This window comes from Archocentrus centrarchus, chromosome 20, assembly GCF_007364275.1.
Source record: "Archocentrus centrarchus isolate MPI-CPG fArcCen1 chromosome 20, fArcCen1, whole genome shotgun sequence".
NCBI classification, from domain to species: domain Eukaryota; kingdom Metazoa; phylum Chordata; class Actinopteri; order Cichliformes; family Cichlidae; genus Archocentrus; species Archocentrus centrarchus.
This window is the reverse complement of record NC_044365.1, coordinates 24,950,124-24,976,969: the sequence shown is the minus strand read 5'-3', so window position 1 is coordinate 24,976,969 and position 26,846 is coordinate 24,950,124. Positions and strand designations below refer to the sequence as shown.

The window sequence follows — 26,846 nt, the reverse complement described above, 5'->3', positions numbered from 1 at the left end:
ACAGCACTGTACTGTGGCATCACTACGGCCACTACTAAGCCCCTGCAAAAATGTGCAGGGTGATTATAGAAAATGCTATAGAATCCAGTCATAAATCAACTAAATTTTCATGCAAATGACCTCCTTCATGGGGCATTTATGTAGTGTGTGTATAGCAGCATCAAAAGCACATAAAAGGAGCATTTTGGCACTTAAAAGAGAAATCATTGAGACATCACAGCCCAAATGCACACAGAACCTTCAAGGTCAAACACTGCGAAATAATAAAACACTGACACACAGAGAGACACACACACAAACACACAATTGGGAGGTACAACAAGACTAGAGAGTCGTTAAGGCTTTTATCTTCTGGTTGAAGGAGAAAGATCCACCTGACATCCCAGAGGGTACTGATCAATCATGGTCTGACTGGTTCAAACTGTTTGTGCTGGATTCCACATCTATCACCATCCGATGGAGCTCTGTGTCCAACTACAGCACTGAAAAAAAAAAAAAAAAAAGCACTTTCAATTAGGGCATGGCGAAATAAATTCACACTACTTGATTTATAGTGCACGACTAATTACACAAGCCTTTTTTGCATAATGCAGTCGGAGCTAAGCCTCGTACTTAAGGAGGTTATTGTCTTATGTTAAATGGCAGGCAGCGACATAGGTGGAGGCTACAAGTTTTCATGCCCTCTGGAAAAGCTCCTTATAATGACAAGCAGGATAACAACAGACTAAGATGCTGTGATGTTTCAAAAGGAAACGAGAGCGCTTTTCATATCTCATAAGTCTAAGTTTACAGCCACACAGAAAACGTCAAACACGCCCACTAATCATGAATTAAAGAGTTAAATTTGATTCCTCAGACAGTTGAAACCTAGAATATTTTTATTGAAGTTGATGGAGTTGGCATGCCATGCATGAGTCCAGATTATGTCAATTCCTTAAATGTTGCCACTAGCCTATACCTCAAGGGAAGATATGAGGGCTTAACAATAGGTACAAGCTATAGTCAGAGCACTGGGGCACGCTGCACCTCATGAATATCATTAACGGTGAGCTCTATTTGTATTACTTTGGGATTACATCTAACCCTGTAATGCAGCCTGATTGTGATTGTGAACTGAAAACATGTAACAACATAATCATATGTAAAGCAAATGTAAAAATACAAATCAAATTATGGCATTAAACCGTCCCAGTTGGTCCGTTTGTGGAGAGTGAGCAGTGAGTGTGAAGTTTCTTTTTTTCCCCCTACCCCTCACAGTGCCATTTATATAGTTTAATTTAGGCCACTGCAAGTGCACATAATGACTAAAATAATGCTTACCCCACACACACACACACACTATATACATACATATATGAATATTTTTTTCTTCCACCTCAGTACAAATAATTGGGAAACATTTTCCTCATATTTAGGTGAATGGTAGCAAAAACAGGCATCCATGCTACTTAATTTTACTGTGAAATGTGCCAGATGGCTTTTACAACTTCATTTATCCACTAAGCACATAATTATCCACCTACATTTCCTTGCTTGTATTTAACACTCTATAATCAATGCTATTAAGGGACAGTTGATCACATATTATAGTCAGACTGTATACCTAAAATGGAAACATCTCCTAATGAAGGCGTGTTTGTGCTCATGCTCCAGTAACTACAAGACAGCCGGTTCATAGCCTGTAATGTCCCGTTTACTCAAAGACGTTGAATCCCAGAGTAGCAGAGGTGCCAGAAGCTGAGCGTCAGCTTGGGAATTTAGGCACATTTTCTATCACTGAGCCTAAAAGATTCCACATTTAAGAGAGCCCACACCTCCCAACAGGTGCCATATTTAAGATGAGCGATAAAGATGTGATGGTGTTTTGCGGGGTAGACCGGGGTGGGCAATTCATTTTCCCAAGAGGCCACATGAAAAAATGGGACTGTTGTGGAGAGCCACACCAATGAGCGGAACTCAATTTCATCTCTTTAAAAACTGCTACTGGTAAAAGAAGATGTTACAATTGGGCAATGAAATCACTATTTAATCAACATTCCCATTTTGTCCTATCTCACCCCAGCCTATCCAAGCATGCACACAATAAAAGGGACTATGACTCACTTCCCATTCTAGTCCCTTGCACTGAGTGCGTTGCTGCCAGCTCTTTTGCAACCTCTAACTCTTTTGTTATCCCACATACAAAGATGAATAACTGGGCTGCGTCATGGACATCACAGCTCTTGTCCAGAGCCAAGAAGAAAAAGTTAAAAAAATTCCCTCAGGGCATATTAGCATAGCAGAACCTACCAAACATTCTTTAACCAAAGCTTGGTTAATAATAAATAATAATAAAATAAAGAAAAAGTCCTTGTTACTTTTGCAGCCTTGCTAGAAAAGGTTCAGATGTCTGCTTCTGTCTGCATAGATAGATACTTTAGTGATCCCACAAGGCAAATTACAGCATTATTAAGGCCTTGAAGTGCTGATCTTATAATAAAGTTTAAATATAAGTTTAAATATGCAATAGTTATGAAAATAAAGATAGTAAAAAATTATGTTAAAGAAAAATAAAAAATAAAACTAATATTGTGCAAAAGAGTAGTGCAAATCATATTAATAAATAATATGTCCACTACAAATCTGAGAAACAGCAGTCAAGTAATTCTCTGTGCGTTTAGTCTCATAACGGTGATACATATTGTACAAAAAACTCTACATTCTGCATCAGCCTTTTAAATTTTTGCTTTTTATTTTTTTAATGTGAGCTGACATCATTCGGGGCTATCAAACTCAATCTTTCATAAACATCCGTTTCAATTAATTTCTGGTGAAACTGCATTTGCTTGTGCACACATACGTCCGAAAAAGCAAACTGTATTGTAATTTCCCACAAAATAGCAAAAAAAAAAACAGTAACCTGTTTTCTGATGGGGAGTTTATGACAGAGTGTTTGGTGGCTGAAATGGGACACACTGCACAATGTACACTTATTATGTTTGAATTCTAATTTCCATTTGACCTCATCTGGGCTGGTCAGGGACAACCAAAGGGCCGGACGCAGCCTGTGGGTCATTCAGGGCTGGGGTACACTGTACTGTTCCTGGTTTCCTTACCAGATTCTCCAGACACTGAAAAATTATATATCAGACTGTCACCTACCATTTTATCTAGGCCTTCATATCCACTGACATTGCAAGTGATCCCTGAGGATATCCCTCACACATCCCTGTAGATTCCATCAAACACAAAGATGCAATTATAAAAAAGGCATTATATTCTTGGAAAGTATTACAAGCAAGTCCACAACTGCTATGTATTTTCTACTTTATTTTATTATATGTGTCTAAGACAGAATTTATTTCACAGTAAAATAAATAGACATGGTATTAGTCATTTTAAATGATAAATTACTAGAAGGTAACTTTCCATTAAGAAATCCAAAATACAGTTTCATTATCCAGATTAATTTCCTTCACCCGCTTCTTGATTCTAGTCTGAAAGAACATCACTGAGATGTGACGTTGTAGTGAAACGGTATGGATTAAAAACCTGCTCCGACACTGACAAGAGGTTCCACTCTGATTGAATGTGAGAGCTGCTGATCACGTCTCAGTTAAGGCCAACCGATCGGGACAGAGGTGTCAGTTCAGAGCTTAGCTGGAGGTGTAAATGCTGCACTCCTTAAGTAAGATGAAAGAATGTTCCGCTTGATGCGTACACTTGCTAAACACTTTGACTGAGGTGATCAACCAACCCCCAAAGACGTGTAGTGACAACAGATGATCTGCTCAGGTAAGCACCATCTTGCTTTTCAAAGTGCTTTACATTGCAACTCATCATAAGAGGTTGATTTCAAAGTCACTACTAGTCTGCACCCAGACAGATTTCCTGCCCATGTGGATATGCGGCGAAGTCACGGATGTCTTGGAGGCACAGGTGATAATAGGGCCTTAATCGCCCTGCTGGTTCTGCTTGTCCCTCTCAATGTCACATATCCGGATGAATGTGGTAAATATCAACCCATAGATGAAATAATGCCACTTTATCTGCTTTTGTCAGACCAAGGTCTTGGTCATATGAAGTGGGTGAAAGATGAAAGGTGTATATAATATTTGAAATTTTTAAAGCCAGTGTACTGTATAATCACCAGGTTAATACTATTTGGATGGAGTTTGTAACTCTTGGATTAAAAATAAAGCTGAAATGCGGAATGCATATTTTTGCATGCGAGATGTAAAATCTTTCTAAACGAGAAGCTGCTGCTTTGTGGCTAATTAGCAATTTCGACTGTGATCAGAGAAGACAAGTGTAGTGATCTAGCCTTTGGTCAATCAAAGATCAGATCAACAATAATACAGTTAAAGCGTGGCCGTTCCAGCTTTGGCCTAATATATGTCCCATGAACCATATAGTAGTTGTTCAAGTCTCCTGCTTTGTATTTTTGTGGCACATTTTCATGACATATCAGTAAATACAACAAAGAAAGATCTTGGCAGAAACATCCCACATCCCTCCTCTTATTCTGCACCATACCAGCTGTACCTTATCCAGCTACACCACTATTCAGCACAATCTCATTTGTCATGTATCAAATGCACACTTCAATGTATTCCCCTCAAATATAGTGTGGAAGAAGGAGTCTGTTACGGTGATGCTCTGGCAACTGTCCAAACCTCAGCTGAATAAACACAAGGGCCATTTGCAGGTTGGCAGACACTGAGATGTTTGTCTTTCAGAGCAATCTATCTCCCTCCCTTTGTTCCAGTTCACCCCTTCTCTCTCAAACATAAAGGTGAAGAGTCGGCGAGAGCTTATTATCGCACAAATCAACGTGCCGCTGTTTCTCAGCTCATTGTGGAAACCAATTGGCTGTATATATGGAGTATAATGTTTGACCTGTCAAGGCCAAATATAAAGTTGTGAGGTGACCAATGCAGAAGTAGAGAAAGGACATTATATCAAAGGGATTAAATCAGTTTGGATGAGACTGATAGTTTTGTATGATTAATCAGAGTTAAAACAAATCATATCTTTAAAGTGAGTCTCACATTAAAATGAGACATACATATTGATAATTAAGTTAATCAACCAATTACACATCAATAACAAATCTCAATGTTTTATCATAATCATATCCTCAAATGCTAACCTCCTCTGGAGGTTACATGCATTTACTACTAATTTCTTTTGCCAGTAATTGCTGCCTGGATAATGACCAATCTTAAAGGAATGAAATTCTACGTGTTTATCTTGCACAAAGATTGCACTGAAGTGGTCGGAGTGGATGCTACATATACAGGACCTTCAGCACCAAAGATCAAGGTTAGTGTCCTGAGTCCTGTGTGGTTGATTTTGGTGAATTCAGTTTGGGTTTTTGTTTAAATTAATCACATTTGTGTGTTATAGTGTGTTATATTTCTGTTTTTTCTTCACTTTTTACCCAGTCTTAAAGTAGCTACTGCACCCAAATTGATTAGCCTATATTAGCAGAACGACCAGAAACGGGTTTTGACATCTGCCTTAAATTTGTCCACAGTTACAAAATCCACCTACATGAGAAGCTCAGTAATTGATGGGTTAAATTATTAGTGTAAAAATGGCAATTTTATTTTATTTGTCATTTGTTGCATTTTTCTTACTAGGAAACAGATTCCAAGAAGTGTCTTTTCTGGCTTGCTGTATCCCTCAGTAGTATTGTTGCTGGCGGTAAACTCATATTTACTGGACGGTCTTGAAAGTGTCATCAATCTTCTCATCTACAAGAAAGATTTCAGGACCCTTTTCATTTGTTCCATCTCGCTCTGGCTATGTAACTGCTGGCATTTTACCTATGCTACATACCTATCAATATGACACAAGGTCTTTTTTTATGCTTTAACTCTATTTGCTGTCTTTTATAAAGGAAAATGTGTGTTTCAGTCAAAGCACTGGTGATATGCAGGTCATTTCTGTGCCTTAACAATAGAGAAGCTTCAGACGTGCTGCTCACATGATGGCTTTGGTGTAAATATGACTTGCCATCTTCCCAGAAAAATTTTACTTTAACAAGTGCTAAAAGAATCTTGATGTTGCCATGAAAACGTTGAATCATGCTTTAATTATTGTGATTATTTCTTTTCTTTACTGTTAGCATTATAGGGGTAAAAATGTATTATCTTTTACATATTTTTACACATTTTGTACACTTATCTTGTGTGTTAAGAAATGTTCTCATTATTTTTGCGTAAAAAAGTGAGTTTAATTGTTTTTATAGGTGTATTTTCTCAGCAAAAACCCGACGCCTGCGTGTGTAGCTTTATGTGAACGGTGTATAAGCTTTCGGTGCTATTTCCTTCAAACACTCTGAAAACATGAGAATGGTAAATGCAGCTCAGTTCAGCCTCTGAAGAAATGGTCAAAAGAAACAGCAAAACCTAAAACACATACTGCTTCTATTGTGTATTCATGACTAAGCTCTTGTTTTGATATGGTCTTTCACTGACACAAAAGCAAGCAAGGACTACTGTTTCTGTCAGTTTAAACAAATAATGATGCAACGGGAGTGCTTCCAGTGAATGTGAAATGCACTGTTGAATCACCAGTGGAGCCTCACAATAGTTTGCCATGCATCACAACAGTAAGAACAGGCTCAATATTAACATTTCCTTTGACATGTGGCAAAAGGTTTTCTTTAAACCATGGAGGTTGAATGGGAATCAGCGGATAATAAGAAATTAAAAGGTAAAGAGGGCACAGGGGAAAGAGTGAGAGAGAAAGCCAAATCCTAGCCCCAGGGCTTAATGTTGCAACACAATGGCCGCCAAGGCAGTAAAGGAGTCAACATTTCTTATTCGCCCCCTCCCCTAGTGCCACCTGCATTACAATTAACCTCATGGCAACCTTGAGGTCTCTGATTAGTGATGGCCTATTGTCTCGATCCCATTAATGCTTGGCCCCCACTCTGCCCTCAGCGCACTCACATCAACAAATCAAACCCAGTTTCCGGCAGGGTCTTTTACTGCACAGAGCTGGCCTCTAATATGGGACAGCTAACTACAGGATAGCTGCAGAGGTCTTCAGAGCACTGCCTTAGGTACCTGCAATTTCAGGTAGCGCTGAAACCTATAAAGATTAACCTGCCAAAACATAAAAAAATCAATCCAAAATTGACAATGCAAGGGCAGGAACTGGAAAATGAAACAGAAGAGGGATACTTAAGGAACACTGCCTAATTTTTAATGACCTCCACACTGACAACTGCAATATATATGTGAAAAAAAAAAAAAAGGCCCATTCAGTCTTAGCAATATCTATATCCAGTGATACTCAGGAGAACTGAAAAACATGGAAGTGGGAGCATTCAAGGAATTAAAAGCACACCAGATGTTGGGAACCCCTCAAGGGATAAACCGACACATTAAACATAATATCACCTCATGCACTGGAGTGCTATCACTGGTTCTCTCCGGGGAGCTGTTATACTATGTGTTGCTGCCACAGTTTAAATCTCAAGAAGTAGAAATTAAACCGCTGCAGACGGGCCCACGCAAAGAGTACACTTGGGAGCTTCGGCTGGCTTGGAAGCTCTGTGTGGAAAGCAAAAACTGTTTTGTTTTTTTTTTGTTTTTTTAAGATAAGAAAATGAACTCGGAGTAGTTGCATTTGATATCATCAGGGAGATAAACATCAAATCTTTTTGTGTACACTAGCTCCCAGTAACACTGTAGTCTTTCCTCTTTTCCAACGTCTCTTTTGGCTTAAATCACACATCTCTTCTGTGACATGACAAATAGTTCAAAGAGCACTAATCGCACACATTTAGGGACAAGACTGGAAGCAAAACAGTTTCTACTTAAACGCAGAAACAATCAGTTGTGACATATTGTACAATGCCAACTTTACTGATGAGATTAACTAGGTTAATACTAGATTAGTAGTGTTTGTCAACAGAAAAATGTAAACCTCTGTGACTGTTGAATCTGACATTTATCACAAGGCTATTAAGTTGAAAATGATGAACAAATTACAACAATGCCATTTATAATGAATCGTGATTACTGCAATTATTAAACTGTAATTATTGTAAATACTGAACGTTTAGTATTCACTTTCGTGGAGGCATGAGAATGAACCATGTTCTGAAGTAATACATTCATTTCATAGTAAAATGTCTTGTATTGTGCACCAATAACGTTATTTGAGCAAGTTTGTCCGCTTTATTAATTCTCCAAAACTGTATGACCTGCAGTTTCAGTGCTGGACAATATGCCAACCCCCCCCCCCCCCCCCCCCCCCCCCCCCCCCCCCCCCCCCCCCCCCCAAAACAAAACCAAAAACTGATCACACACACCACTGTTCATGCTAAGCACTTTGTAAATAACAGCATCATCTTAAAAGTAGCCTACAAACTTAGCTACAAGTGACACCAGCAGTGTTAAATGGTTAACAAGTCCTCTGTATGAGGTTGATTGTAAGCGTTCCCAAAATGCCACATAAGATAGTTTTCAGTTTGAAAGAGCTGCAAAGTCTGGCTTTGGAGGTACATCGATTGAATCAGGAGAGTAACTTTAAGTGTTTGTGGGATCATTTAAGCTTTCTTTTTTGCTCACTCAGTTAAGTTTATCCAGCAATACTGTTTGGTTAAATTTAGATGCTAATGCTTATGAGAAAAGATTGGTGTATAAAAAAAATAGACCGTTTTACAGTGTTAAACAAAAGGTCCATTTTTTTTAAGGTTACCGTGGTTCTGAGGTCTACCACACTGAAAGATGACAACACCAGTGTACATTTTACTCATGGCCATGACCAACTTAGGTAACTTGATTTTAAAATGTAACTGCACATCCATCCTGTTCTGATCCCTGAGGTTTCAAATACCACTGGTGACTCCAAACTACAAATTCTTTTGGAGTCCCTTGATGCACCTGTCTGTCACTCCAATCTAGTCACATATAAATTAGACGCTTGGAAAGGCCCCTTGCCCCCCCCATAAAAGCATTGCACAAGTGTTAGTTTCTAAAAGTGCAAGGATAATGCTGTGTAGGGTCTTATTTTAACCCAACCAGGATTTTTTCCTGGCTTTTCCTAAGTAGTTGATGGTGCCTAAATTAACTATTAAGAGAACTCAAAAGTGAAAAGTAGTGAAAATAAAGTTTCTACCTGACAAACTTACTCCACGGCCACCAATTCAACCTCCTAACATGGACTTGGTAGCTCTTAAAGGGAGGTTTGATAACTCTCTGCCAAAGGACACCTTTGGGCTAATTTGGAGCTGCACTCAGCATCTGACAAAAAGGCAGCATTTGACATGTTGTATTGTTCTTTGACGAGTTCATTTATTACAATGGTTTTAATGTGTAAACTCTTATATACATATATATCTGACTATTGTGAAATCCTTTGTGTCTCATCGGTTAATGTAATTTATGCCTTCTGCTGTTCTTCTTTTGCCCATCCATTTGATCCAGATGTTATCAAGGTTGTCCTTGCCAACCATACTGGAGACAAATAAAAAAAAATGTTTATAGTTAAGTTATAAACAGCAAGGTGACAAATTGATTTAATCAAGCTATTTTCCTCATGTTATTACATCTTTATCAAGTACGATGTGAGGCTTGGGGAAAAAAATGAGATTCCAGAGATCCATTGGATGATTTTTCTCCTTCTCTCTAGCAGAAAAAGACAGAACCATTAAGCATTTAATTCATTCTGGCTCAGGTGTATCTCTCTGTCCAGCTAAGCAATACAACAGTTACACCATTTATGGACTGTCCGGCACGCAGGTGGCAGAAAAACTTCTGGGGCACACCTGCCAGCTGGTCCAACCATTACACTATGAACCACACTGTCTATGGCCCCAAACCCCTGAGGATTTCCCTCACCATGCAGGTGCAGAAACAGAAAAACTGTGATGGATTACTCCAGATTTAGCAATTGCTTCCTCACAAAAAACTCTTTTATCGTGTGTAAATGAGCCGACTGGATGCGTATTTTCCATGCGTTACAGAAAAGTCTTGTTTTCATGGTACACTAAATGGTTCTAGGAATGTTTTTAACTAGGGGGCACACACTGGAGTTCAATGAGCTGACTAAAATGTCTTTATACTGGTTGAAACATTATTTCATGATTATGAATTTTATCTCTAGCATCGTCTCCAATCCAAAGCCTCAACAGCGCATCCTTCAGAAAACATTCAGGGGCCATGACGCTGCTGCATTGCTTAAATCGCTTCACCCTGCAACCATTAGACACATGACTAAGCTCCGACCACATCGCTTTAAAACGCTGCAAGGTCCGAGCCAAAATAGCGCTTCACTGATGAATCAAAGAAACATAATATAAAATGCTTTCTCTGCTCCAATCCATAAAACTAAACACCAGAACCATTTTTAATTTCAAGTCTGATTTTAATTACAGTATGTAAGAATCAAAATTTGTTTAAAGCCTTGTGTAATCTTTTATCCATACAAGATTTAAACTAGCAGATCCCTGGATTATAATGCAAACTGTAATAAATGATGTTTTTTTTTTTCTTTAGTTGAAAACTTGCCAAGATTAAAAATGAAATTAAAAAATGCACGGGAAGCTTTTTTTTTTTTTTTAATAATCTAACAATATTAATTCGTCACAGTGGAAAATGAATACCATAAACTTCATATACAGCTAGAATTTATGCAGGAATATAAATAGAGGGCGTACTATTAATATTCTTAGAGGAATGCTTAGGCCTTGTGTTATCTTCCACGAGATTCATCAGTGTTAGTAGTTATTGTCCAGACCCCCCATGGCTGTAATTCTTTATCCTTGCCATCTCAGTAAACTGCATAATTTAGTTGAGAAGATGTAATTCTGTTCCCTTCACACAATCAGAGAGGCTCCAGGCTGACCCAAGACAGTTGCACTTAAGTGAGTTTGCACATGTAATTGTGTGCCTAAGTTATTGATTTGAATGAATACAAATGAAATGACTCCCCTGACCTAAAGTAAGAAGTGATTAGAGTGTGGTTGCAATAGCCTGGTATGCTATTACAATGTCTTAATTTCTTAAATGATAGAGTATTTATGTAAATCCTTTATTTATCATGTATCCATATGGTGAAATAGAGAGATGATACATGTGCATCAGTTCACCATGAAACCAGATGTTGGCTAATCTGAGCTGCACAATAGATCTTTTCTCTAAAAGGCACATAAACCAAAAAAACAAAACAAAACAAAACAAAACAAAAAAAAACAACTTAAATCGAGACAAAGAAAAAGGATTTAAATACTTCAAAACGCCATTTGCGTTTGATTTTGTGCACATGTAAATGATTCATTTAGCACTTTGAGAAGCTGTGACACTGCGCTGTGTTATTCGGTGTTGTGCAGCTTGATTTTATGCACTTCATCTAGGCTCAAATAAATGAAAAAAATAAAAATAAAAATCAGAGTTGTGTAGTTATCCAAGCTCATATACAAAATAATCATTAACCAGCAATGTGAGGAAAGTGTTTTGTCTTGGTAAAATATGATACCAGGTGAGGCTCCGTGTCTTGACAGGTCGCCATTTTCAGGCCACTAATTTGGTCTCATTGTGGCAGTAGCAACTCCCAGCACAGCAGCAAGACAATTATATCCAGGTGCAAGGATTTGATTCAACAAATTCTAGGTGGATCATTCCAGCTTGCTCCGAGCCCCCTCCCCACCCCCCCTCTTTGCTGTGTTGTCTCTCTTCTGGGCCAGCTTGGAACAGATGCCCTTGAAAAATCTACAGCCCTCACGTGTGACTGAGGACCTTGACAAAAAGCTGAAGCACTTCCAGAAACTTGAAAGTCATGAACCATGTTGTATATTATAATAATTGGAATGGCAGCAACTGGAAACATTCCCCTGAATATTCCAAAAGATAATGGGACATGCTAATGAGCATGGAATCAAGCCAATCCAAAAAAAAAAAAAAAAGAGAGAAGAGAAAAAAAGTGAGTGGTGGAGAGGAGAAGGTGCTCACAAAAAAAAAAAATCAAGTTAAACGTGTGGGGTGGGCTGTGTGCATATGTGATGTATGTGTGCTCCATCTTCCTGGAACAGCAGTACTGTTGAGTGTAGAATACCACTGTACAGTCCGCCTGTCAAAACTGTTGATGCGCATTTGGGGAAAGTATAATTTGGGAGCTTGCACCTGGCAGACTGAGGGATTTCATGCTATGCTCCTATGCCAAAGCACTCAAGCAATGCCATGCTGAACTCAGAGCTTATTTCTCTGGTTGCCACACAACATGAAAGAGGAACCATAAATATTAGCTTTTTTTTTTTTTTTTTTAAGAGTAACTGCATTCAATTTAAACGTGTCTCAGACAACTTTAAGTTTGCGTTGTTGGCTTGGTGTTATGACATTTTGGTAAAGGGTTTGACATGATTTGATTTATTTTATTATACTGGAATATTAATGGTATACAAAATGGAAATTTATAACCAGCTGCCTGCCAGTTTTGTTCTAGGAAAGCAAACCGTGTAGACCAAAAGTAAACTTTAGCAGATTTACATAAAGTCTTAAAGCATAATTCCTATTAAATGATAATTATTACTTGAGGATGAGCTTATAGAGCAATGTCTTATTAAAATTGCTAGACTGCATCTTCGCCATACAGCAAACTCTGTCATCAGTGACATGCTACATCTCAATCCTGTGGACAGCTGATTGGATTTACTCAAAACTTGGGCTGGAGAAAGTCTCACGCTGAGAGTAAAATTGACTTAGGCCTGTATTCAGAGAGAAAGATGAAGGGCATCCAGTCTTATCATTCTCCATCCCATGTCTCCTTACAGCCCCAGCACTTTCCATGTGTTATTCCAGTGTGTGCCCAAGAATTTTCTACATGTGATGTCAACATCAAGCCAGGACACAAAGTCAAGGGAGGTACTGGGAGTTGAATCAGAAGTGCTGCCAACATTTTATGGCTTTGGAATCCATGTTCAGATGGATGAAAGATTGCTGTAAGAGATAGACGCCAGAAAGCTCTTTAAATGGAATAAATCGAGATGTATCTCAATGCTTGTGAGACCAGCTTGGCTACGATTGGCAAGATTTGTGAAACTTAAAACACCTTTTTCTCATAGCATTCATATTGCATAAAATTCTTACTGCACATTCAAGGAACATCTGACCGGGATAAGAGGTATTTGTAAAAAAATGGGCTCAGTGTTAAAATTAAATCATTTCCTATGTACGTTATGATTCTAATTCACGAACAAGGTCAGAGCTTCACACTGCACAGATTAGCATTTTATTAAATGTTACATGCAGAGTTATTTGATAAACCATAACAGCATTTCTAGAACTGTAATATATAAAAATGCAGACAGTGTAACCAGGGGGCTACATATAATTTCATTCCCACTGCATCCTCACTGGGGTGCTGGTTCTCAGACTTCAGCCAGAACACAAGCCTTTATTTGATTTAGGGAACTCCCCCTCTCATGAGCCTCCTCTGCTCATGAAGTGTCCCAGTATGGAATGTCTGCATTATTACACTGCTGACAGAGATTGATGCTTCTCCAAACCATCTGCACATGCAACAATACTCAACTTGAATAAACTTAATTGCAGACAAAGGGAAAAACACTTTTAAGAAGTGGAAAATACAAGAAATTATTTAATTTTGGATGTTCTGAGACATATGCTTGGAAGGAAAAAAAAAAAGTTTTCTAATGGATGTTTGAGATTAGTCAAACACCATCAGCAAATGTGTCAGGAATGAGTGATTTACTGAAACGCTGCACGCAGCCATGGTTGGGTTGGGTTGGGTTCTAGCAGAGGCAGTACAAAGCCACCAAGTGATGTAACTTTAAATTTATTTACAGTCTGTGATGGATCATCAGTCATAGGTCTCCAAAAGTAGGCATGAAAATAATCCTAAATGTCCCTTTTCTGCTTTTGTATGTCTTATTGTACAAGTGCACATGTCAAAACATTCAGCTCAATTTGTCATTTCAGTTTAGGTCAAAGGTGAAGTTTAATTATAAAGTCTAAAACACAGCACCCCCCCACCCCTTTTTTTTTTTTAAATCCTCTCCATATTAATATAACACTTAACACTGATTCACAAAGCAGATATGTGATATGTTTTCTGCTCTTGAAGGCTCAGAAGCTGCAGTGCACTTGTACAGAGAATCAACCTGCAACCCGGTGGGATAAACTGTTCAGACCTTACAGTACGTCACCATTTTGTTTAACAGGGCTAGGGATCAAAACACTAATCCCCCCCCCCACACACACACACACACTCCCTTTGGTTGCAATTAACTTGCAGTGCTTGAAGCTAACACTATTTTAAAGATGTATTTTTAAGGACTCTAATCCTCATTCGCTCTCTCTTCCTGTGTAAAGCACAAAGAGGAGGGGAAAAAAGAAAGCACCTGAGTGCTATTTGTGCTCACTCTTTTTGTACTTCATACTTTTTATTATCAGTTCAATATTACAAGCTATTATGACTTGAATGCTTTCATGGAAACAGAATTTGATCTTTAATGGTTTGGATTCAAGTTCAAATTTAACATTCAGTTACGAGGCCAGCAAATGACTTATTTATCTTGAAACCCAGAATATTGTTATAAAACTTAAAGTAAGCAAAGACTGTAAAAGTTTCACTGCGGTTCAGCACCTCATTCAGGCCATAATTTGTCATATTAAAAAAAAAGTTAAATCACATAAATACAAAAAAAAAAAAACATAAACAAAGCCAGTGGTGCATCAGTAAGAGTCTCCACAGTGACACTCAATTACAGATTGCGGTTTTAAGTGTAAACCAATTATTTTCAGAGAAGAAAATCCAAACAAAATAAGGAGTGATTTAAAATAAAAAAAAATATATTAAAATGATTTGCAGAAATGGCCGCTTTCAAACAATCACTGCACTCACCATTAGGTAGCTACATGCAGCCATTTATCTGTTTGATGACGGGGCTCCAGTTTTCTGTGGAGTGATGACAGATGGATACTTACATCATATAAGTTTGGAAACAACCTTTAGTGAGAAGTTCAGCTGGATGCTTTTTTTAAAGGACTTATCAACACGTCTCCATTAGACACAAACCACTGCTGTGCATGGCTTTATAACAAATAGCTGAGTGTGGATGCCGGGCAGGGGGCTGTCATACACTAAAATAAATAAATAAATAAATAAAAAAGAAAGAAAACATAAAGTTGAAAAAGTGGTTGAAGTGGCTGCAGACAAGTCATGCAATGAATGTGACACTTAAACACTGTTCATGCTATTTGCTTTGATGTGAGCAAATAGACCCTTTCTTTAAAAAAAATCCATATACAACATAGACTAGCTGTAATGAAAGCATTAAGATATTACCATCTGGATTGTCATGTTGCTATGGGTGATCCATCTTGAGCATTTGCGGTGCATGCAAAGCCCGATCATTCGTGGTTTTTTTCTTAGTTGCAAAGGCTGCTGAAAAGTTCTCAGTAAGCTCCAAACCCACAATGCAACATTACTTGTGCAATACAAGCATTTTTTGCTCTGATGTGGGCTCGCATTTAGCTGCGATGCCGCTTTCCTCTCCGCTCCACAACTTTCATCTAAAAATTTAGATGTTGTCAGTCGTTTAAAGCTTAGCTGTTTTTCAGAACTTGATCTCGCTGAGGGACTTGACCTTTCATGAGTGCTAACATTTTATTTGCCCTTTCACTGGAGTGGTTTTGCCATACCTGTGTAAGGCAGAAGTGTACATGGTGTTTAAAGCAATACAGGTAGTCTTGATATTAGAAAGCATCCAGGTAAGTCAGAGCTGCTACAAACACAGTACATTACTTTCTCACTGTGACACATTTTGTGATTTAAAAAAAAAATCTTTATTGATGCAACATGATTAAAATACATTTCACTCTGAGTTTCCATATGTAGACATAAAATACAGTTATGCCACATTTTACACAATGACCTTACCTCAGCCAAGACAGGACTATCCTGACACTGCAAACATTAAAATCAGAAGCAGTCGCTAGTCAAAATATCTGAACCTTTAAACACAGGCTGTGTCAGGGGCAGCAAAGATAAAAAATAAAACAAATGCAAATACTGCAGAAATGAAGTCATAAGAAGTATTGTTGTTTTAATGTGTTCTTTTGTTTGTTTGTTTTTTACCTTGAAACCTTTAGCATTTACCCAAAAAATATTTCAGTACATTTTCATCAGGAAGTGGCAGTGTGAGGTTTTTGGCCACAGTTGCGGTATATTTTCCATTGCAGGTGGAAAGACCAATTAGTGATTAATTGGAGGGGGTGGAAAAATAATAAATGGCAAACACCTGGACCACGCAAATTTGGGCCAATCATTATCAATCAAACCATGAGTGAGCAACACCGAACTGGAATAAATGGGATACACATGCCTTATACTGTGTAACATTTTATTTAGAAATTATTATTAGCAGACAAATTGAATTATCACAGTTGCACCTGTCAAACGGTTGGTCACTCACTTAGATATAAATGGATTTGTTGCCTGCCACCATGTTTATATAAAACGAAGTAATCCACACTGTGGCCGAGCTGTGCTGCCACAGACAAAGAGAGAATTGTGTTTGTTTTTCAGATCCCTTATACTCGGCGTCATAAAAATGAAAGCAAGCTTTAAACTTGATGTTTTACAGAATAACCCTTTACTCAACCTCCTTCTCACTTATTATGTCATGTTTTCAGTTACATGTTGATTGTGTTACCTTTCGGTGGCGCCCTTTTGCATGCTAAACTCTCCATGCCGACTTAAAATAATTAGAAAAGCCCTGGATGTATTCAATATCATCAGAGGCGCTTTCTCACCATTTCTTCACATCCCTGTCGAAAGAGCGCAGAGGTCACTGTAGCTTCAGCAAGCAATGTGACACTGAACGTCGCAGATTTTTCATCTATTCTCACCTAAACCACATTGTACCATCCGGTTAAGTGTGACATCATGGAACACTGGAGTCACAGACATAAAATCGAACTGTGAGATACTTGCGGGCCCCAGGTGCTGCGCACAGGTTGGTCCTATACTGAGGGAATTGTAGGAAAGAATTTGGCACACCTCACTTAATGTCTTTTTTTTTTTTTTCAGTAAAACATTGCATTTAATTTTAAACAGGTTTGCTATTGTTCAAATAACTCGAGTTCTTTTTGTTTCCATGTCTGATCATGTGTTTCAGTAACATGCAGCATGTGGCCTGTTCTCTGGATTCCTTCTCACATATAGTGCAGCCCTCTTTTTCTGTCTTCTGACAGCATTAGACAGCTAATATCCTGCGTTCTTGAGTTCAGCACTTGGTGTGTATATATATATATGTGTGTGTGTGTGTGTGTGCGTGCACACCATCATACAAACACTCCCACACAGACAGACACATTCAGCTTCCAGGTCTTTCTTGGCTCCCATCACCAGTCAAGTTTCATTTCCACCTGTGTCCTGCTGAGGCAGCTGGTGAAAAATATTCCATGCCAGCCGCACTGTTATGATGATACCTTACATACCACATTTTTGTTTGCCAATTTTTACTTTTAATCACTCTCTTTCTGTGTTGCTACTATAATTATAAATGAATGCAGTGCCGAGAGGTGGAATAGGACTGATGTGTTGCATCAATCAGCACATTTCAACAGGATGATGTTAATCTGCTGTTAGACTGCATTGTTCTGTTGATGCCTTCTGGAAACTGGCTACGAGAAGATACCAGAATGGCTTAAATGTCTTTGTTAAGGTCAGCGCGAATGTGCTATGAAAATATGTTTTTATCGCTCTGTTTCCTGTGAGTCGCAACATTTTAATGCAGGGATTAGAGTTTTGGCTTGATGACACTGCTGCATTTTTATGCCATTCTGAATAGGCTTGATGTCAGAAACGCTTGAATAATAATGAATGCAAAATGTCTACAGATGCACACGCTCTCATGGCAAACACATATACAGCCACAGTGTGCACTGGACTCTAATGATGGATGTCCTTCCATTATCAGAATCAAACTGAACAACAGTGAGCCAGAACAATTACAAAGCACCAAATGTTTGAAAAAAAAAAAAAAAAAGGGTTGATATTAACATAGCATTGGAAATAGCAGCAATTCTGCAAGCACAAGCCAACTAACCAGGGAAATTATGATTCCAGTTTGTTTCATTGCACACACACATTTTTTTCTTTTCCTTTGGAATGATTTACTCGGAGGAGGGGGGGAAAGGGGGATCCATTTTTATTTAAAATATCTGCACTCAAAACACCAGGCAAGCAAAACAACTTATATTTATTGCTCCTTGTCTCTGAAAAATATTTGAAGGTTTTAGGCAGCAGCCCAACAGGAAAACGACAAAGAATTTCAGGCAACCCAAAGATTAAGTGGTTGTGCAGAGGGTGGTGTGATTGCTGGATTCACTGAGGTGGCGTTAATGAGAACAAATCCTGGTTGGTATTCAATTTTTAAAAATTAATCTTTGTGTTCTTGTTAAATTGTGACTGCCGTTTGTATCACAAGCTTCCATTACGTTGTGTGCGTTGTGAGGACTTTGAAAGCACGCATTATGACCTTTCACTTGCTATGAGCACATGTTAGAAAGATTTTTATTTGCTGGAAAAAAGCACATTAAGAAATCTGCTAAAAGGCTAGAAAATCAAGTTCCCACAACAAAGCTGTAATCCAACAGATAATTTGTACAGAATATGTTCACAACTCAGAAAGGGGGGTTTCATCCTAATGTCCAAATGGCAACAAATATACTGTATCTGGTCTGTTACCAGTTAACAGGAGGACACCACATGCTATGTACTCAGAATAATAGCTAATGGGTTAATTTGGACCCATTGTTAAAGTCTGGGGAGTACAAAAGAGCATGCAAAAGGATGAAACCAAAACATCTGTTCATATCAGATTTAATATTTCAAGAAACTATTAAGTCCTTGGAGTGGTATGATTTCACAGCCATGTTTTCTTTGCAGGCCACCTTATGATGCACTTTTGTACAAACACTGTGATGTGCAGTGGATTGAGAGAAAGCTGTCAGTGATTATCTTTGGCTGGTCAATCCACACTGCAAAATAAGGAGTCAATATCAGACTCATCAGATAAACAGATGTTGACAAGCTGCCCTGTAAGTGAGAAGGCCTCTCCACTGAACAATGCAGTGATGTACCATATGTACCAATGGTTTTGTTTCAGCCACATAAAATCAAAATATGAGTTATGTCAGCAATGAGATGATTGAGAGGATTTACAAATGCTTGTCAAATATTTGTGAAGACGAGGAAAATATGCCCATATTTAAGAATTAAAAGAAAAGACATGGAACATGCTATAAATAAAGTAAATCGTTTAAAAAGTGAAATGGTCCTTTAACTGCTTCTGCGACTCAGGAAGGGTTAAATAAGCGATGCTTTGGAACCGGAACTTTGTCGAGTTGCAGTTCTGTTTGCTGAATTAAAGAGGCGGTCTACATTCACTTAACTACTACCACCGAAGTGCCCTTGAGCACTACCACAAAAATCCACAATCGCCAAGCAAATAGCAGGCTATTTGATATGCGCATGTGTGAATGAGGCGCGTTCACTTGACTTTTTACAACAAAAAAATAAATAAATAAAAAGTAAAAGGGGCATCAGACGGTGACTATTTGTTTTTTCTTTTTTGTTTGTATTTTTTTTTTTTTCTGAAGGCTGAGGTGTGCAGCAGTCTCACCCCGCCGCAAAGCGCTAATTGGGGTGGCCTCATTTAGCAGCACGTCAAAGGGGACGCGACAACACGGTGTCAGCGCCTCCACAAATCTCCTGCACGGTCTAAACTTAATAGCATGTCAGACATCACAACTGATGCAATAGGGGTCACCGTGAGCCTATGTTTCACTATAACGAACCTTTTCCAACCCCGACGCGGGAACTGTGGTGGCAAAGCGGAGATTAATGTCCCAATCAGTGATGTGGTTAAATAAAAAAGAGCTGCGAACTATATGAGCTCCAGTCTGGATTATCACAAGACAGCCAAACAACAACTACACAAAAGGGGGGGGGGGGGGGAAATATATATAAATTTGTGTTTTTTGTCTAGAATATGGCATCTTTTCACAACAGCTGGACATTCCATTTGTAAAGATAGATTTCCTCTGCCTGTCACGGACAAACCGGCGAGCTGCTCCAGTGCAGCGTTGGTCCCAGCAGATTACACATGTGGAAGCTCAGCTTAAAGTACTTGTAAGAGCTGCTTTTTGTAAGAAACAAGGATTTAGCAAGAGTATCCAACAGTGATTCAGCACCCCAATCAAATCAACCAAACCAATCAAAATTCAGCTTTTAACGAGGTTCTGATGGTAGCTTTTTGAATTCAAATGCGTTTAAAACTGTGCTGTGGGATGATAATGCCAAACATCTATGCTAAATTAAATGTTTACATGAACGCAGTTTTCATTTTCTCTCTTGGTAGCGAACTTCTGTCTAAAGCCAGTAAGGATAAGAAGAATAACAATAACGATAATAAATTATACCATCAAGTTTCAAAAGGGCACGACCCCACAAAAAATAAAACCAAAATAAACGACTGTCTCTCTGTATAGCGTCCAAACACTTAATATGCATGAAGATTAAAAATAACTTACTGTAATTTTTCTGTAAATCAAGGTCTGGATTGTGTTTGTGTGCAAACTTAAATGTTCAGTGTGGATGGATTGCTCCATTACCCAGACTCTGGCACTGAAGTCGTTTTATGGCTGCAAATAAGACAGGGTTTCTTGGAGGTTTCGAAATGTCTGCATGCCAGTAGACTAAAGTGGCCTTGACTTGAATTTGACCTTTTTGTATTAGAACCCTTAAGCCCAGCAGATGGGGGCTGTAGGATACCGTTGTCGCAAGTTACTTCACGACTTGCAACTTGGGGCGTAGCCTCCTAAGTTTTTAAACTCTGTAGCAGTAAAAAAAAAAAAAAAATTTATATCACTTGTCAATCTCTACCGGAAACCTAATAGTTAAACCCCCACTGCAAATGTTTAACTTATTGATTTAGTTCTCATTGAGTGACGGCAGCTGGGCATGCACATCAGAGCGCTGGCAGAAGCATGGGCACCTCATCCATCAAGGAGCATGGATTATAGCTTTCTTCTAATAGTGGACTATACTCCACGTGTCGGTGCAGAGTTCCCGAGTAAGCTGCATGTATCTGGAAATGTGAATTGCTTGTTAAATTTTTTTTTTTAATTTAAAAAAGGAAAAAATTCGGAACTTTTGTTTTAAAAAAGTAAAGAAAGGTTCAAAAAGTCATTAAGAGCAGCCACAACTTACAAAATGGGAACGTGTTTTTAAATGCACATGCATTTAAAAAAAGAAAGGATGGACGGCCGTCCTGTTTGATATCTGATGCGCAGATAAGCTGCAGCGGGTCTACCTTGGTAACACAAACGTCAGGCTCGGTTTACTGGCCACAAGTACGGGTAATAAATATTCATGACGCTGGCGCCTGCGCTTTCCAGATATCTGTTTGTCATTTCCAGACTCGCGCGTAAATACATTTAAAGTGGATGTTTTTCCTACGCTCCTATTTGATCTGGAGTCACCATCAGCCCTATAGCCTGATAGAAGTCGCCTGCAGCCTCTCGTCGACTCTTCTTTTACGAGCATTTCATTTTCGACACCGTGTGTAGGTTCAGTGTAAAGTAATACGACAGAACCATGAAGTAAAAATTAAATAGTACAGTCCCATGCTTTGCATTCAGTTGTACTGGCAGAGTAAAGAGCCAACGTCTGTTTTTTTGTCTTTCTTTTTTTCTCAAAGGTTTTTTTGTTTCACTCTTCACTGAAAGCATCTGTAGAGAAATGTTAAAAAAAAAAAAAGACGGGGGGTAAACTCAAGCCTGTGGCCGTTAGGAGGCAAAAACTGTGAATCCAATCTAAGCTCAAATCTATTCCACGATGAGCATTTTCCATTATTATTAGTCTGGACTCAAAACATAATTTCATATTTAAAGGCTTTTCCCTCAAATGATAAATAAACATTTTTTTTTCTTTTTGTTTCTTTTTTTTTGGGGGGGGGGGGGTATTGAGCTTTAATCTCAAACATTTGTCAATTTGGCATCAACTTTATATTTAAATAAAATGCACGTGTGGACTATCTGCCAGCCCAGAAACCACAGGAGCCAGTTTTAACACATCCACTTTAAACTATTTATATTTCAAGTTGCATGTGAACATTTTTCTATAAAGCTGCAAACGAATTCACTGCACGGGCGTGGAGTGCGTCTTTTTCTATAGCGGTGCATGAGTGCAGCATCTGCACTGGGACCAGATAGATAGTGTTAAATAGAGTCGAAAAAGTCATTTTATTACCATCCTTCATTTATCTCCAAATCTAATAGTCCGTGAAAAGAAAATATGAATACATTTCAATACATTTCAACAAATCATCTAAGATGGTGGGAGTCGATTTTATTTTTTATTTTTGCTGATATAGACGTGTGACGCACGCGCGCGCGCACGCACGCGCCTCCTCTGCTTGCTATGTGTACATTTTTAAAGTTAAATTTGCTATGTGGCTCTTTTTCGGGGCATGTGCGGCAGGCTTTACAAGGCTGCAGACTGACAGATCGTGGCTCCGTGCACACTGGCAGTGTTAACCATGATCAGTGGCGGCTGCTGATGTGATCTCTGCCTAATGGGGCGGTCAAGCAAGCTGCAGCCAGGAACAATGAGGGGCCAGACTAACACACCAGCGCTCCCTAAATCTATGAAATCCGACAAACGCAGAAAAGAAAAATTAGATTTGAAAATTAGATTCCCGAACAATTAAGTAACGCAAAAATATTCCGGTTTACACCGAGGAACAACCGCCGTGATTAATCGATTTAATTTGCACATTACTGGAGGGCAAAGTGTTGGATGTTAATTTTGGATAAACAGAAGATGCAGACTGGGGAGTGAATTTACTTATTATCGACTGCCAGGGAAGTTGTGACAGCGTGTTTAAACCACGGCAAACCTTTAGGTTCAAAACGAGCTGGTGCCTCACACACACGTACACACACGCGCTTGCAAAAGCACCCACACACACCAAGGAGTTAAAATTATTTGTGCAACTAACCGTGCAATTATTCTTCCATCGAAACTGTACTAAATGGATTATCATGGTGGAAAAAGGTCTGTTTTTTTTTGGTGATGCATCCTATAAAAAGAACCCATTAGTTTCACACAGCACTCATGTTGAGATCAACCTCAAACACTAATGAAACCAATAACCTCCAACGCATTGCATTATTGTATTTTTAATCCTTTAATATAGTACGAAATGTATCCAAACATTTTTGTGTAAACTAAATTTTACATACGAGCGCATTTCTCCATAAATACCGATCATTTCTAACATGTTACCGGTCCTTTACATGCGGATAAATATGGAAAATTGAGCTACTTACATAATACTTCCTTTCAGACAAAGCAATTGACAGAGATTTTATAATTATCACTACATAAACAGATTGACACGGAATTTCAGGCTTTCACTACACGATTTATCGACATGACATTAAATAACAACAATGATACTGTGCTACTCAAACTGGACCTTGGACGAAAATGTTGCACTGAATAGGCTACAAAAGCACATTAATACTAAGAGTCGGTTAGGTCGACGTGTAGACTGTAGTAATACTGAATAATTCACATTTGGTACACAACTATAACATTCTTTTCAATGAAGTCTATTCATCGCAGTATTCTTAAAACCATCTCATTTTTCCATATATCTAGGGACCACATTTTCACAAATTCCCTTAAACTGTGATAGAACTATTTACAAAATAAAATATTACATTTTTTTTCCAACTTGGTGAAATCCTTATGTACAAAAATTCAGGCCTCTACCCGCAGATAGCATGCTTTTTGAGATCTCTTTTGAGCAGTCTCTCAGTAAAAATAAAGACTCAAAGAAATATTTAGGGGGAAAAAAGTTTAAGTCGCTGGCTGTCCTCGCCTCCTTTTTGTCCATGCATTCTCTTTCACTGACATTAAGGCAGCCTTTTATTGATCGTTTGGGCCTCCCATGTTTTCTCAGTCCTCGTTTCACTGGCTGACTTGATAAAGTCTTTGACTCCAAGCAGTTCTTTTTTTTAATTATTATTTCTGCAGTCTTTTTTCTTTCTTTCTTTCTTTCTTTTTTTCTCAAAAATATTTACACGTACCATTCATTGAAATTTGACGACAGCGTGCTGTGGCTGGTTGTGTGGTGTACTGCTGAGGCTGCTGGTGATATGGAGCTGCTGCTCTGGTTCTCTGTGGACGGTGATACTATGGTGGGAGGTGTGGAGGACTCGTACCCTGAACTGGCCGCTGGAGATGGCTGCGGTGCCGGATTAGTGGATTCGTGGACCTGCAATGATGAGAAACATGTTTTGAGAATCGTGCTGCACAGGGTGTTTGTCTTCGTTTTGTTTTTGTTCAAACACAGGACATAAGAATTTCATCAAAACAAATTAAAAGTCCTAATCTGACTGTTTTGGACATGTGTAGAATTCTAAAACAAAGCATACCCAAAACATAATTATTCCCATTAAGATCTTAATCTGATTTGTCGGTTAAAGAAAGAAAGTGTCAAGACAAATTAACTTGTGTTTCTGTTACTACATGGAAAAAAAAAAGGGGGGGGGGGGGGGGGGGGGGTTAAAACTGGGACATCTTGTTACAATATATCATACAAAACAGAAATATTTTTATCCTCGTTTCCAGTCAAAATTGCAAGCAGCAAAAGCCATCTGTATTGCAGTTGCAGCCAGAAAAACACACACACACACAACAAAACAAAAAAAAAAGACAAAAAAACGGGTTTTTACCTTCATGTGTTTTCGGAGGGAGCTGGGGTGTGTGTATGACTTGTCGCACATTTTGCAGAGATAGGGCTTGTCCGATGTGTGGACGTGCATGTGTTTCTTGCGGTCACTGCTGTTTGCGAACCGCCTGTCGCAGCCTTCAAACTCACACTTAAAAGGCTTCTCACCTAAATAAAGCAAGAAAAATACAATGCAGTATTTGACACCGGTGGGGCTTTAAAATGAATATTATGCATTTTCTTTTCTTTTTTAGTTTAAATAATTTAACATGTAATAGAATGACTTGATCGCAGTAAAGAATAATTTAAAAAAAAAGTCGTTTGGTTTTTAAATTGTTTTCGTTTTTATTCTTGACATACAGGATTTGTCTAAATAAAATTGAGTCTGCTCATTTACAGTAAAATACAGAGGAAATTCATTTTAAATATGGGTTATATTTAATATGAAATAGCAAAACAAAAAAAATCCTATAAAATATTTCCTGTCGACAGCTGCACTGAATCACATGTCAGTGAAGATACTGCAGCTGCCTAATAAATAATAACCCTGATTGCATGCATATTTTGGATGAGGCATTCTCAGCACTGATTTGGCACTAAAAAAAATCGGTCAATCTGTGCGGATCTTACCGGTGTGAGTCCTTTTGTGAATTTTTAGATTTTCCGATCGAGCAAATACTTTGCCACAGCCGGGGAACGGACACGGAAAGGGTTTTTCACCGGTGTGTACTCTGATATGATTTACAAGTTTGTATTTGGCTTTGAATGGCTTTCCTTCTCTGGCGCAGTCCTCCCAGAAGCAAATGTGGTTCGTCTGCTCTGGTCCCCCCACATGCTCCACCGTTAGATGGGTCACAAGCTCGTGCATCGTGCTAAAAGTTTTGTTGCACGACTTTTTGGGATTCGTTAGTTGCTCCGGTTCGATCCACTTGCAGATAAGCTCTTGTTTGATCGGCTGCCTCATGTATCGAAAGAAGGCCCCTGCTCCGTGGTGTGCGGCCATATTCATGTTCATGGGGCCATAGCCGTGCAACTGGGTTGAAGCATAGTGGTCAGACCTTGGGCTCGTAACGTGGCCATACTGGTCGGCCCGTCCGTACATGTCCCCCGAGAAGCCCAGCCGCATCTGGCTGTTGACCACGTTGGAAGATGCATGGCTTGCTGCTTGCTCGTGGAGCCCTGGGAAGAGCAGGTGCCCCGCTGCATCTGAGTGTCCATGTGGCCCTGCGAAACTTCCGGAGGCGAACAGACTGTGCTGCGCCCCGGTGGCATCCCCAAAACCCCGATTTCTGAAGAGAAAGTCCCTGGTGGAGTTGAAAGCCGCCGTGGAGTAAGAGCCAACGTGAGTCGGGTGGTGATGGTGTCCCAAGGCAGCTGCTGCGTAGCCGGGCGCCTGGGAGGAAAACGCCGTCTGTCCGGAGCCAATATCGTGGGAGCTGTGGTTTATTTTGAAGGCGCCCATCCCATCCGCGAACGGATTTATCCCCAACGCCACTTCTCTCTCTGTGACTTCGCCTGTTGAGTGATGCCGTGAGGAGCCGAAAGTAGTGACTCCTATGGTGGGATACTGCGGTCCTGCGTCCAAGAGCATCTTCAGTCTAGACTCGCTGAGACGACTGAGAGCAGAAATCAAAAAACCACGCACAGATATTCTTCCTCCCCCTCTCTGTATCTGTTGGACCTCTACACTGAGCAAACTCAAATCCACCGAATTTCTGTTTACTTTTTAAGACGCGAGGAATTCCCCTATACCGCTCATCCGATGCACACGCAAAATCGTGTATACATGCAATATTGTCTTTTGCGGTTTATCTTCCTGTGGCGCAACTTTCACCTCCTCAGTCAGGCGGTGAGCTCTAGACTGATAGTCGCAATCATTCCTGCAGATAAATGAATTGAAAAGACAACACAGTCCAGCCCTGATGAATGGGAGAGGAGGGGGGTAGTCACGTGGCCCCGCAGCTGCTCGTTTATTGGCTGAGCCCCTATCCCCCCAATAACATCCACTCACCAAATAACAATCCACGGTGCAGGGCCCTCACTTCTATTGGCCTCTTTGCATCATCAATCCCAG

The 26,846-nt window shown here is 39.3% G+C and overlaps 1 protein-coding gene across 1 annotated transcript; it reads right to left on the bottom strand.

Moving 5' to 3' along the window:
* On the bottom strand, positions 1 to 26,643 carry zic1 (zic family member 1 (odd-paired homolog, Drosophila)). The gene is made up of 4 exons (XM_030757172.1): positions 25,403 to 26,643; positions 24,777 to 24,940; positions 24,129 to 24,316; positions 1 to 482 (listed from the first exon to the last, which is right to left on the bottom strand). Exons 1-4 carry the CDS (start codon positions 26,361 to 26,363, stop codon positions 401 to 403), a joined length of 1,395 nt encoding a protein of 464 aa, XP_030613032.1. The 5' UTR covers positions 26,364 to 26,643; the 3' UTR covers positions 1 to 400.
* Positions 26,644 to 26,846: the final 203 nt, after the last annotated feature.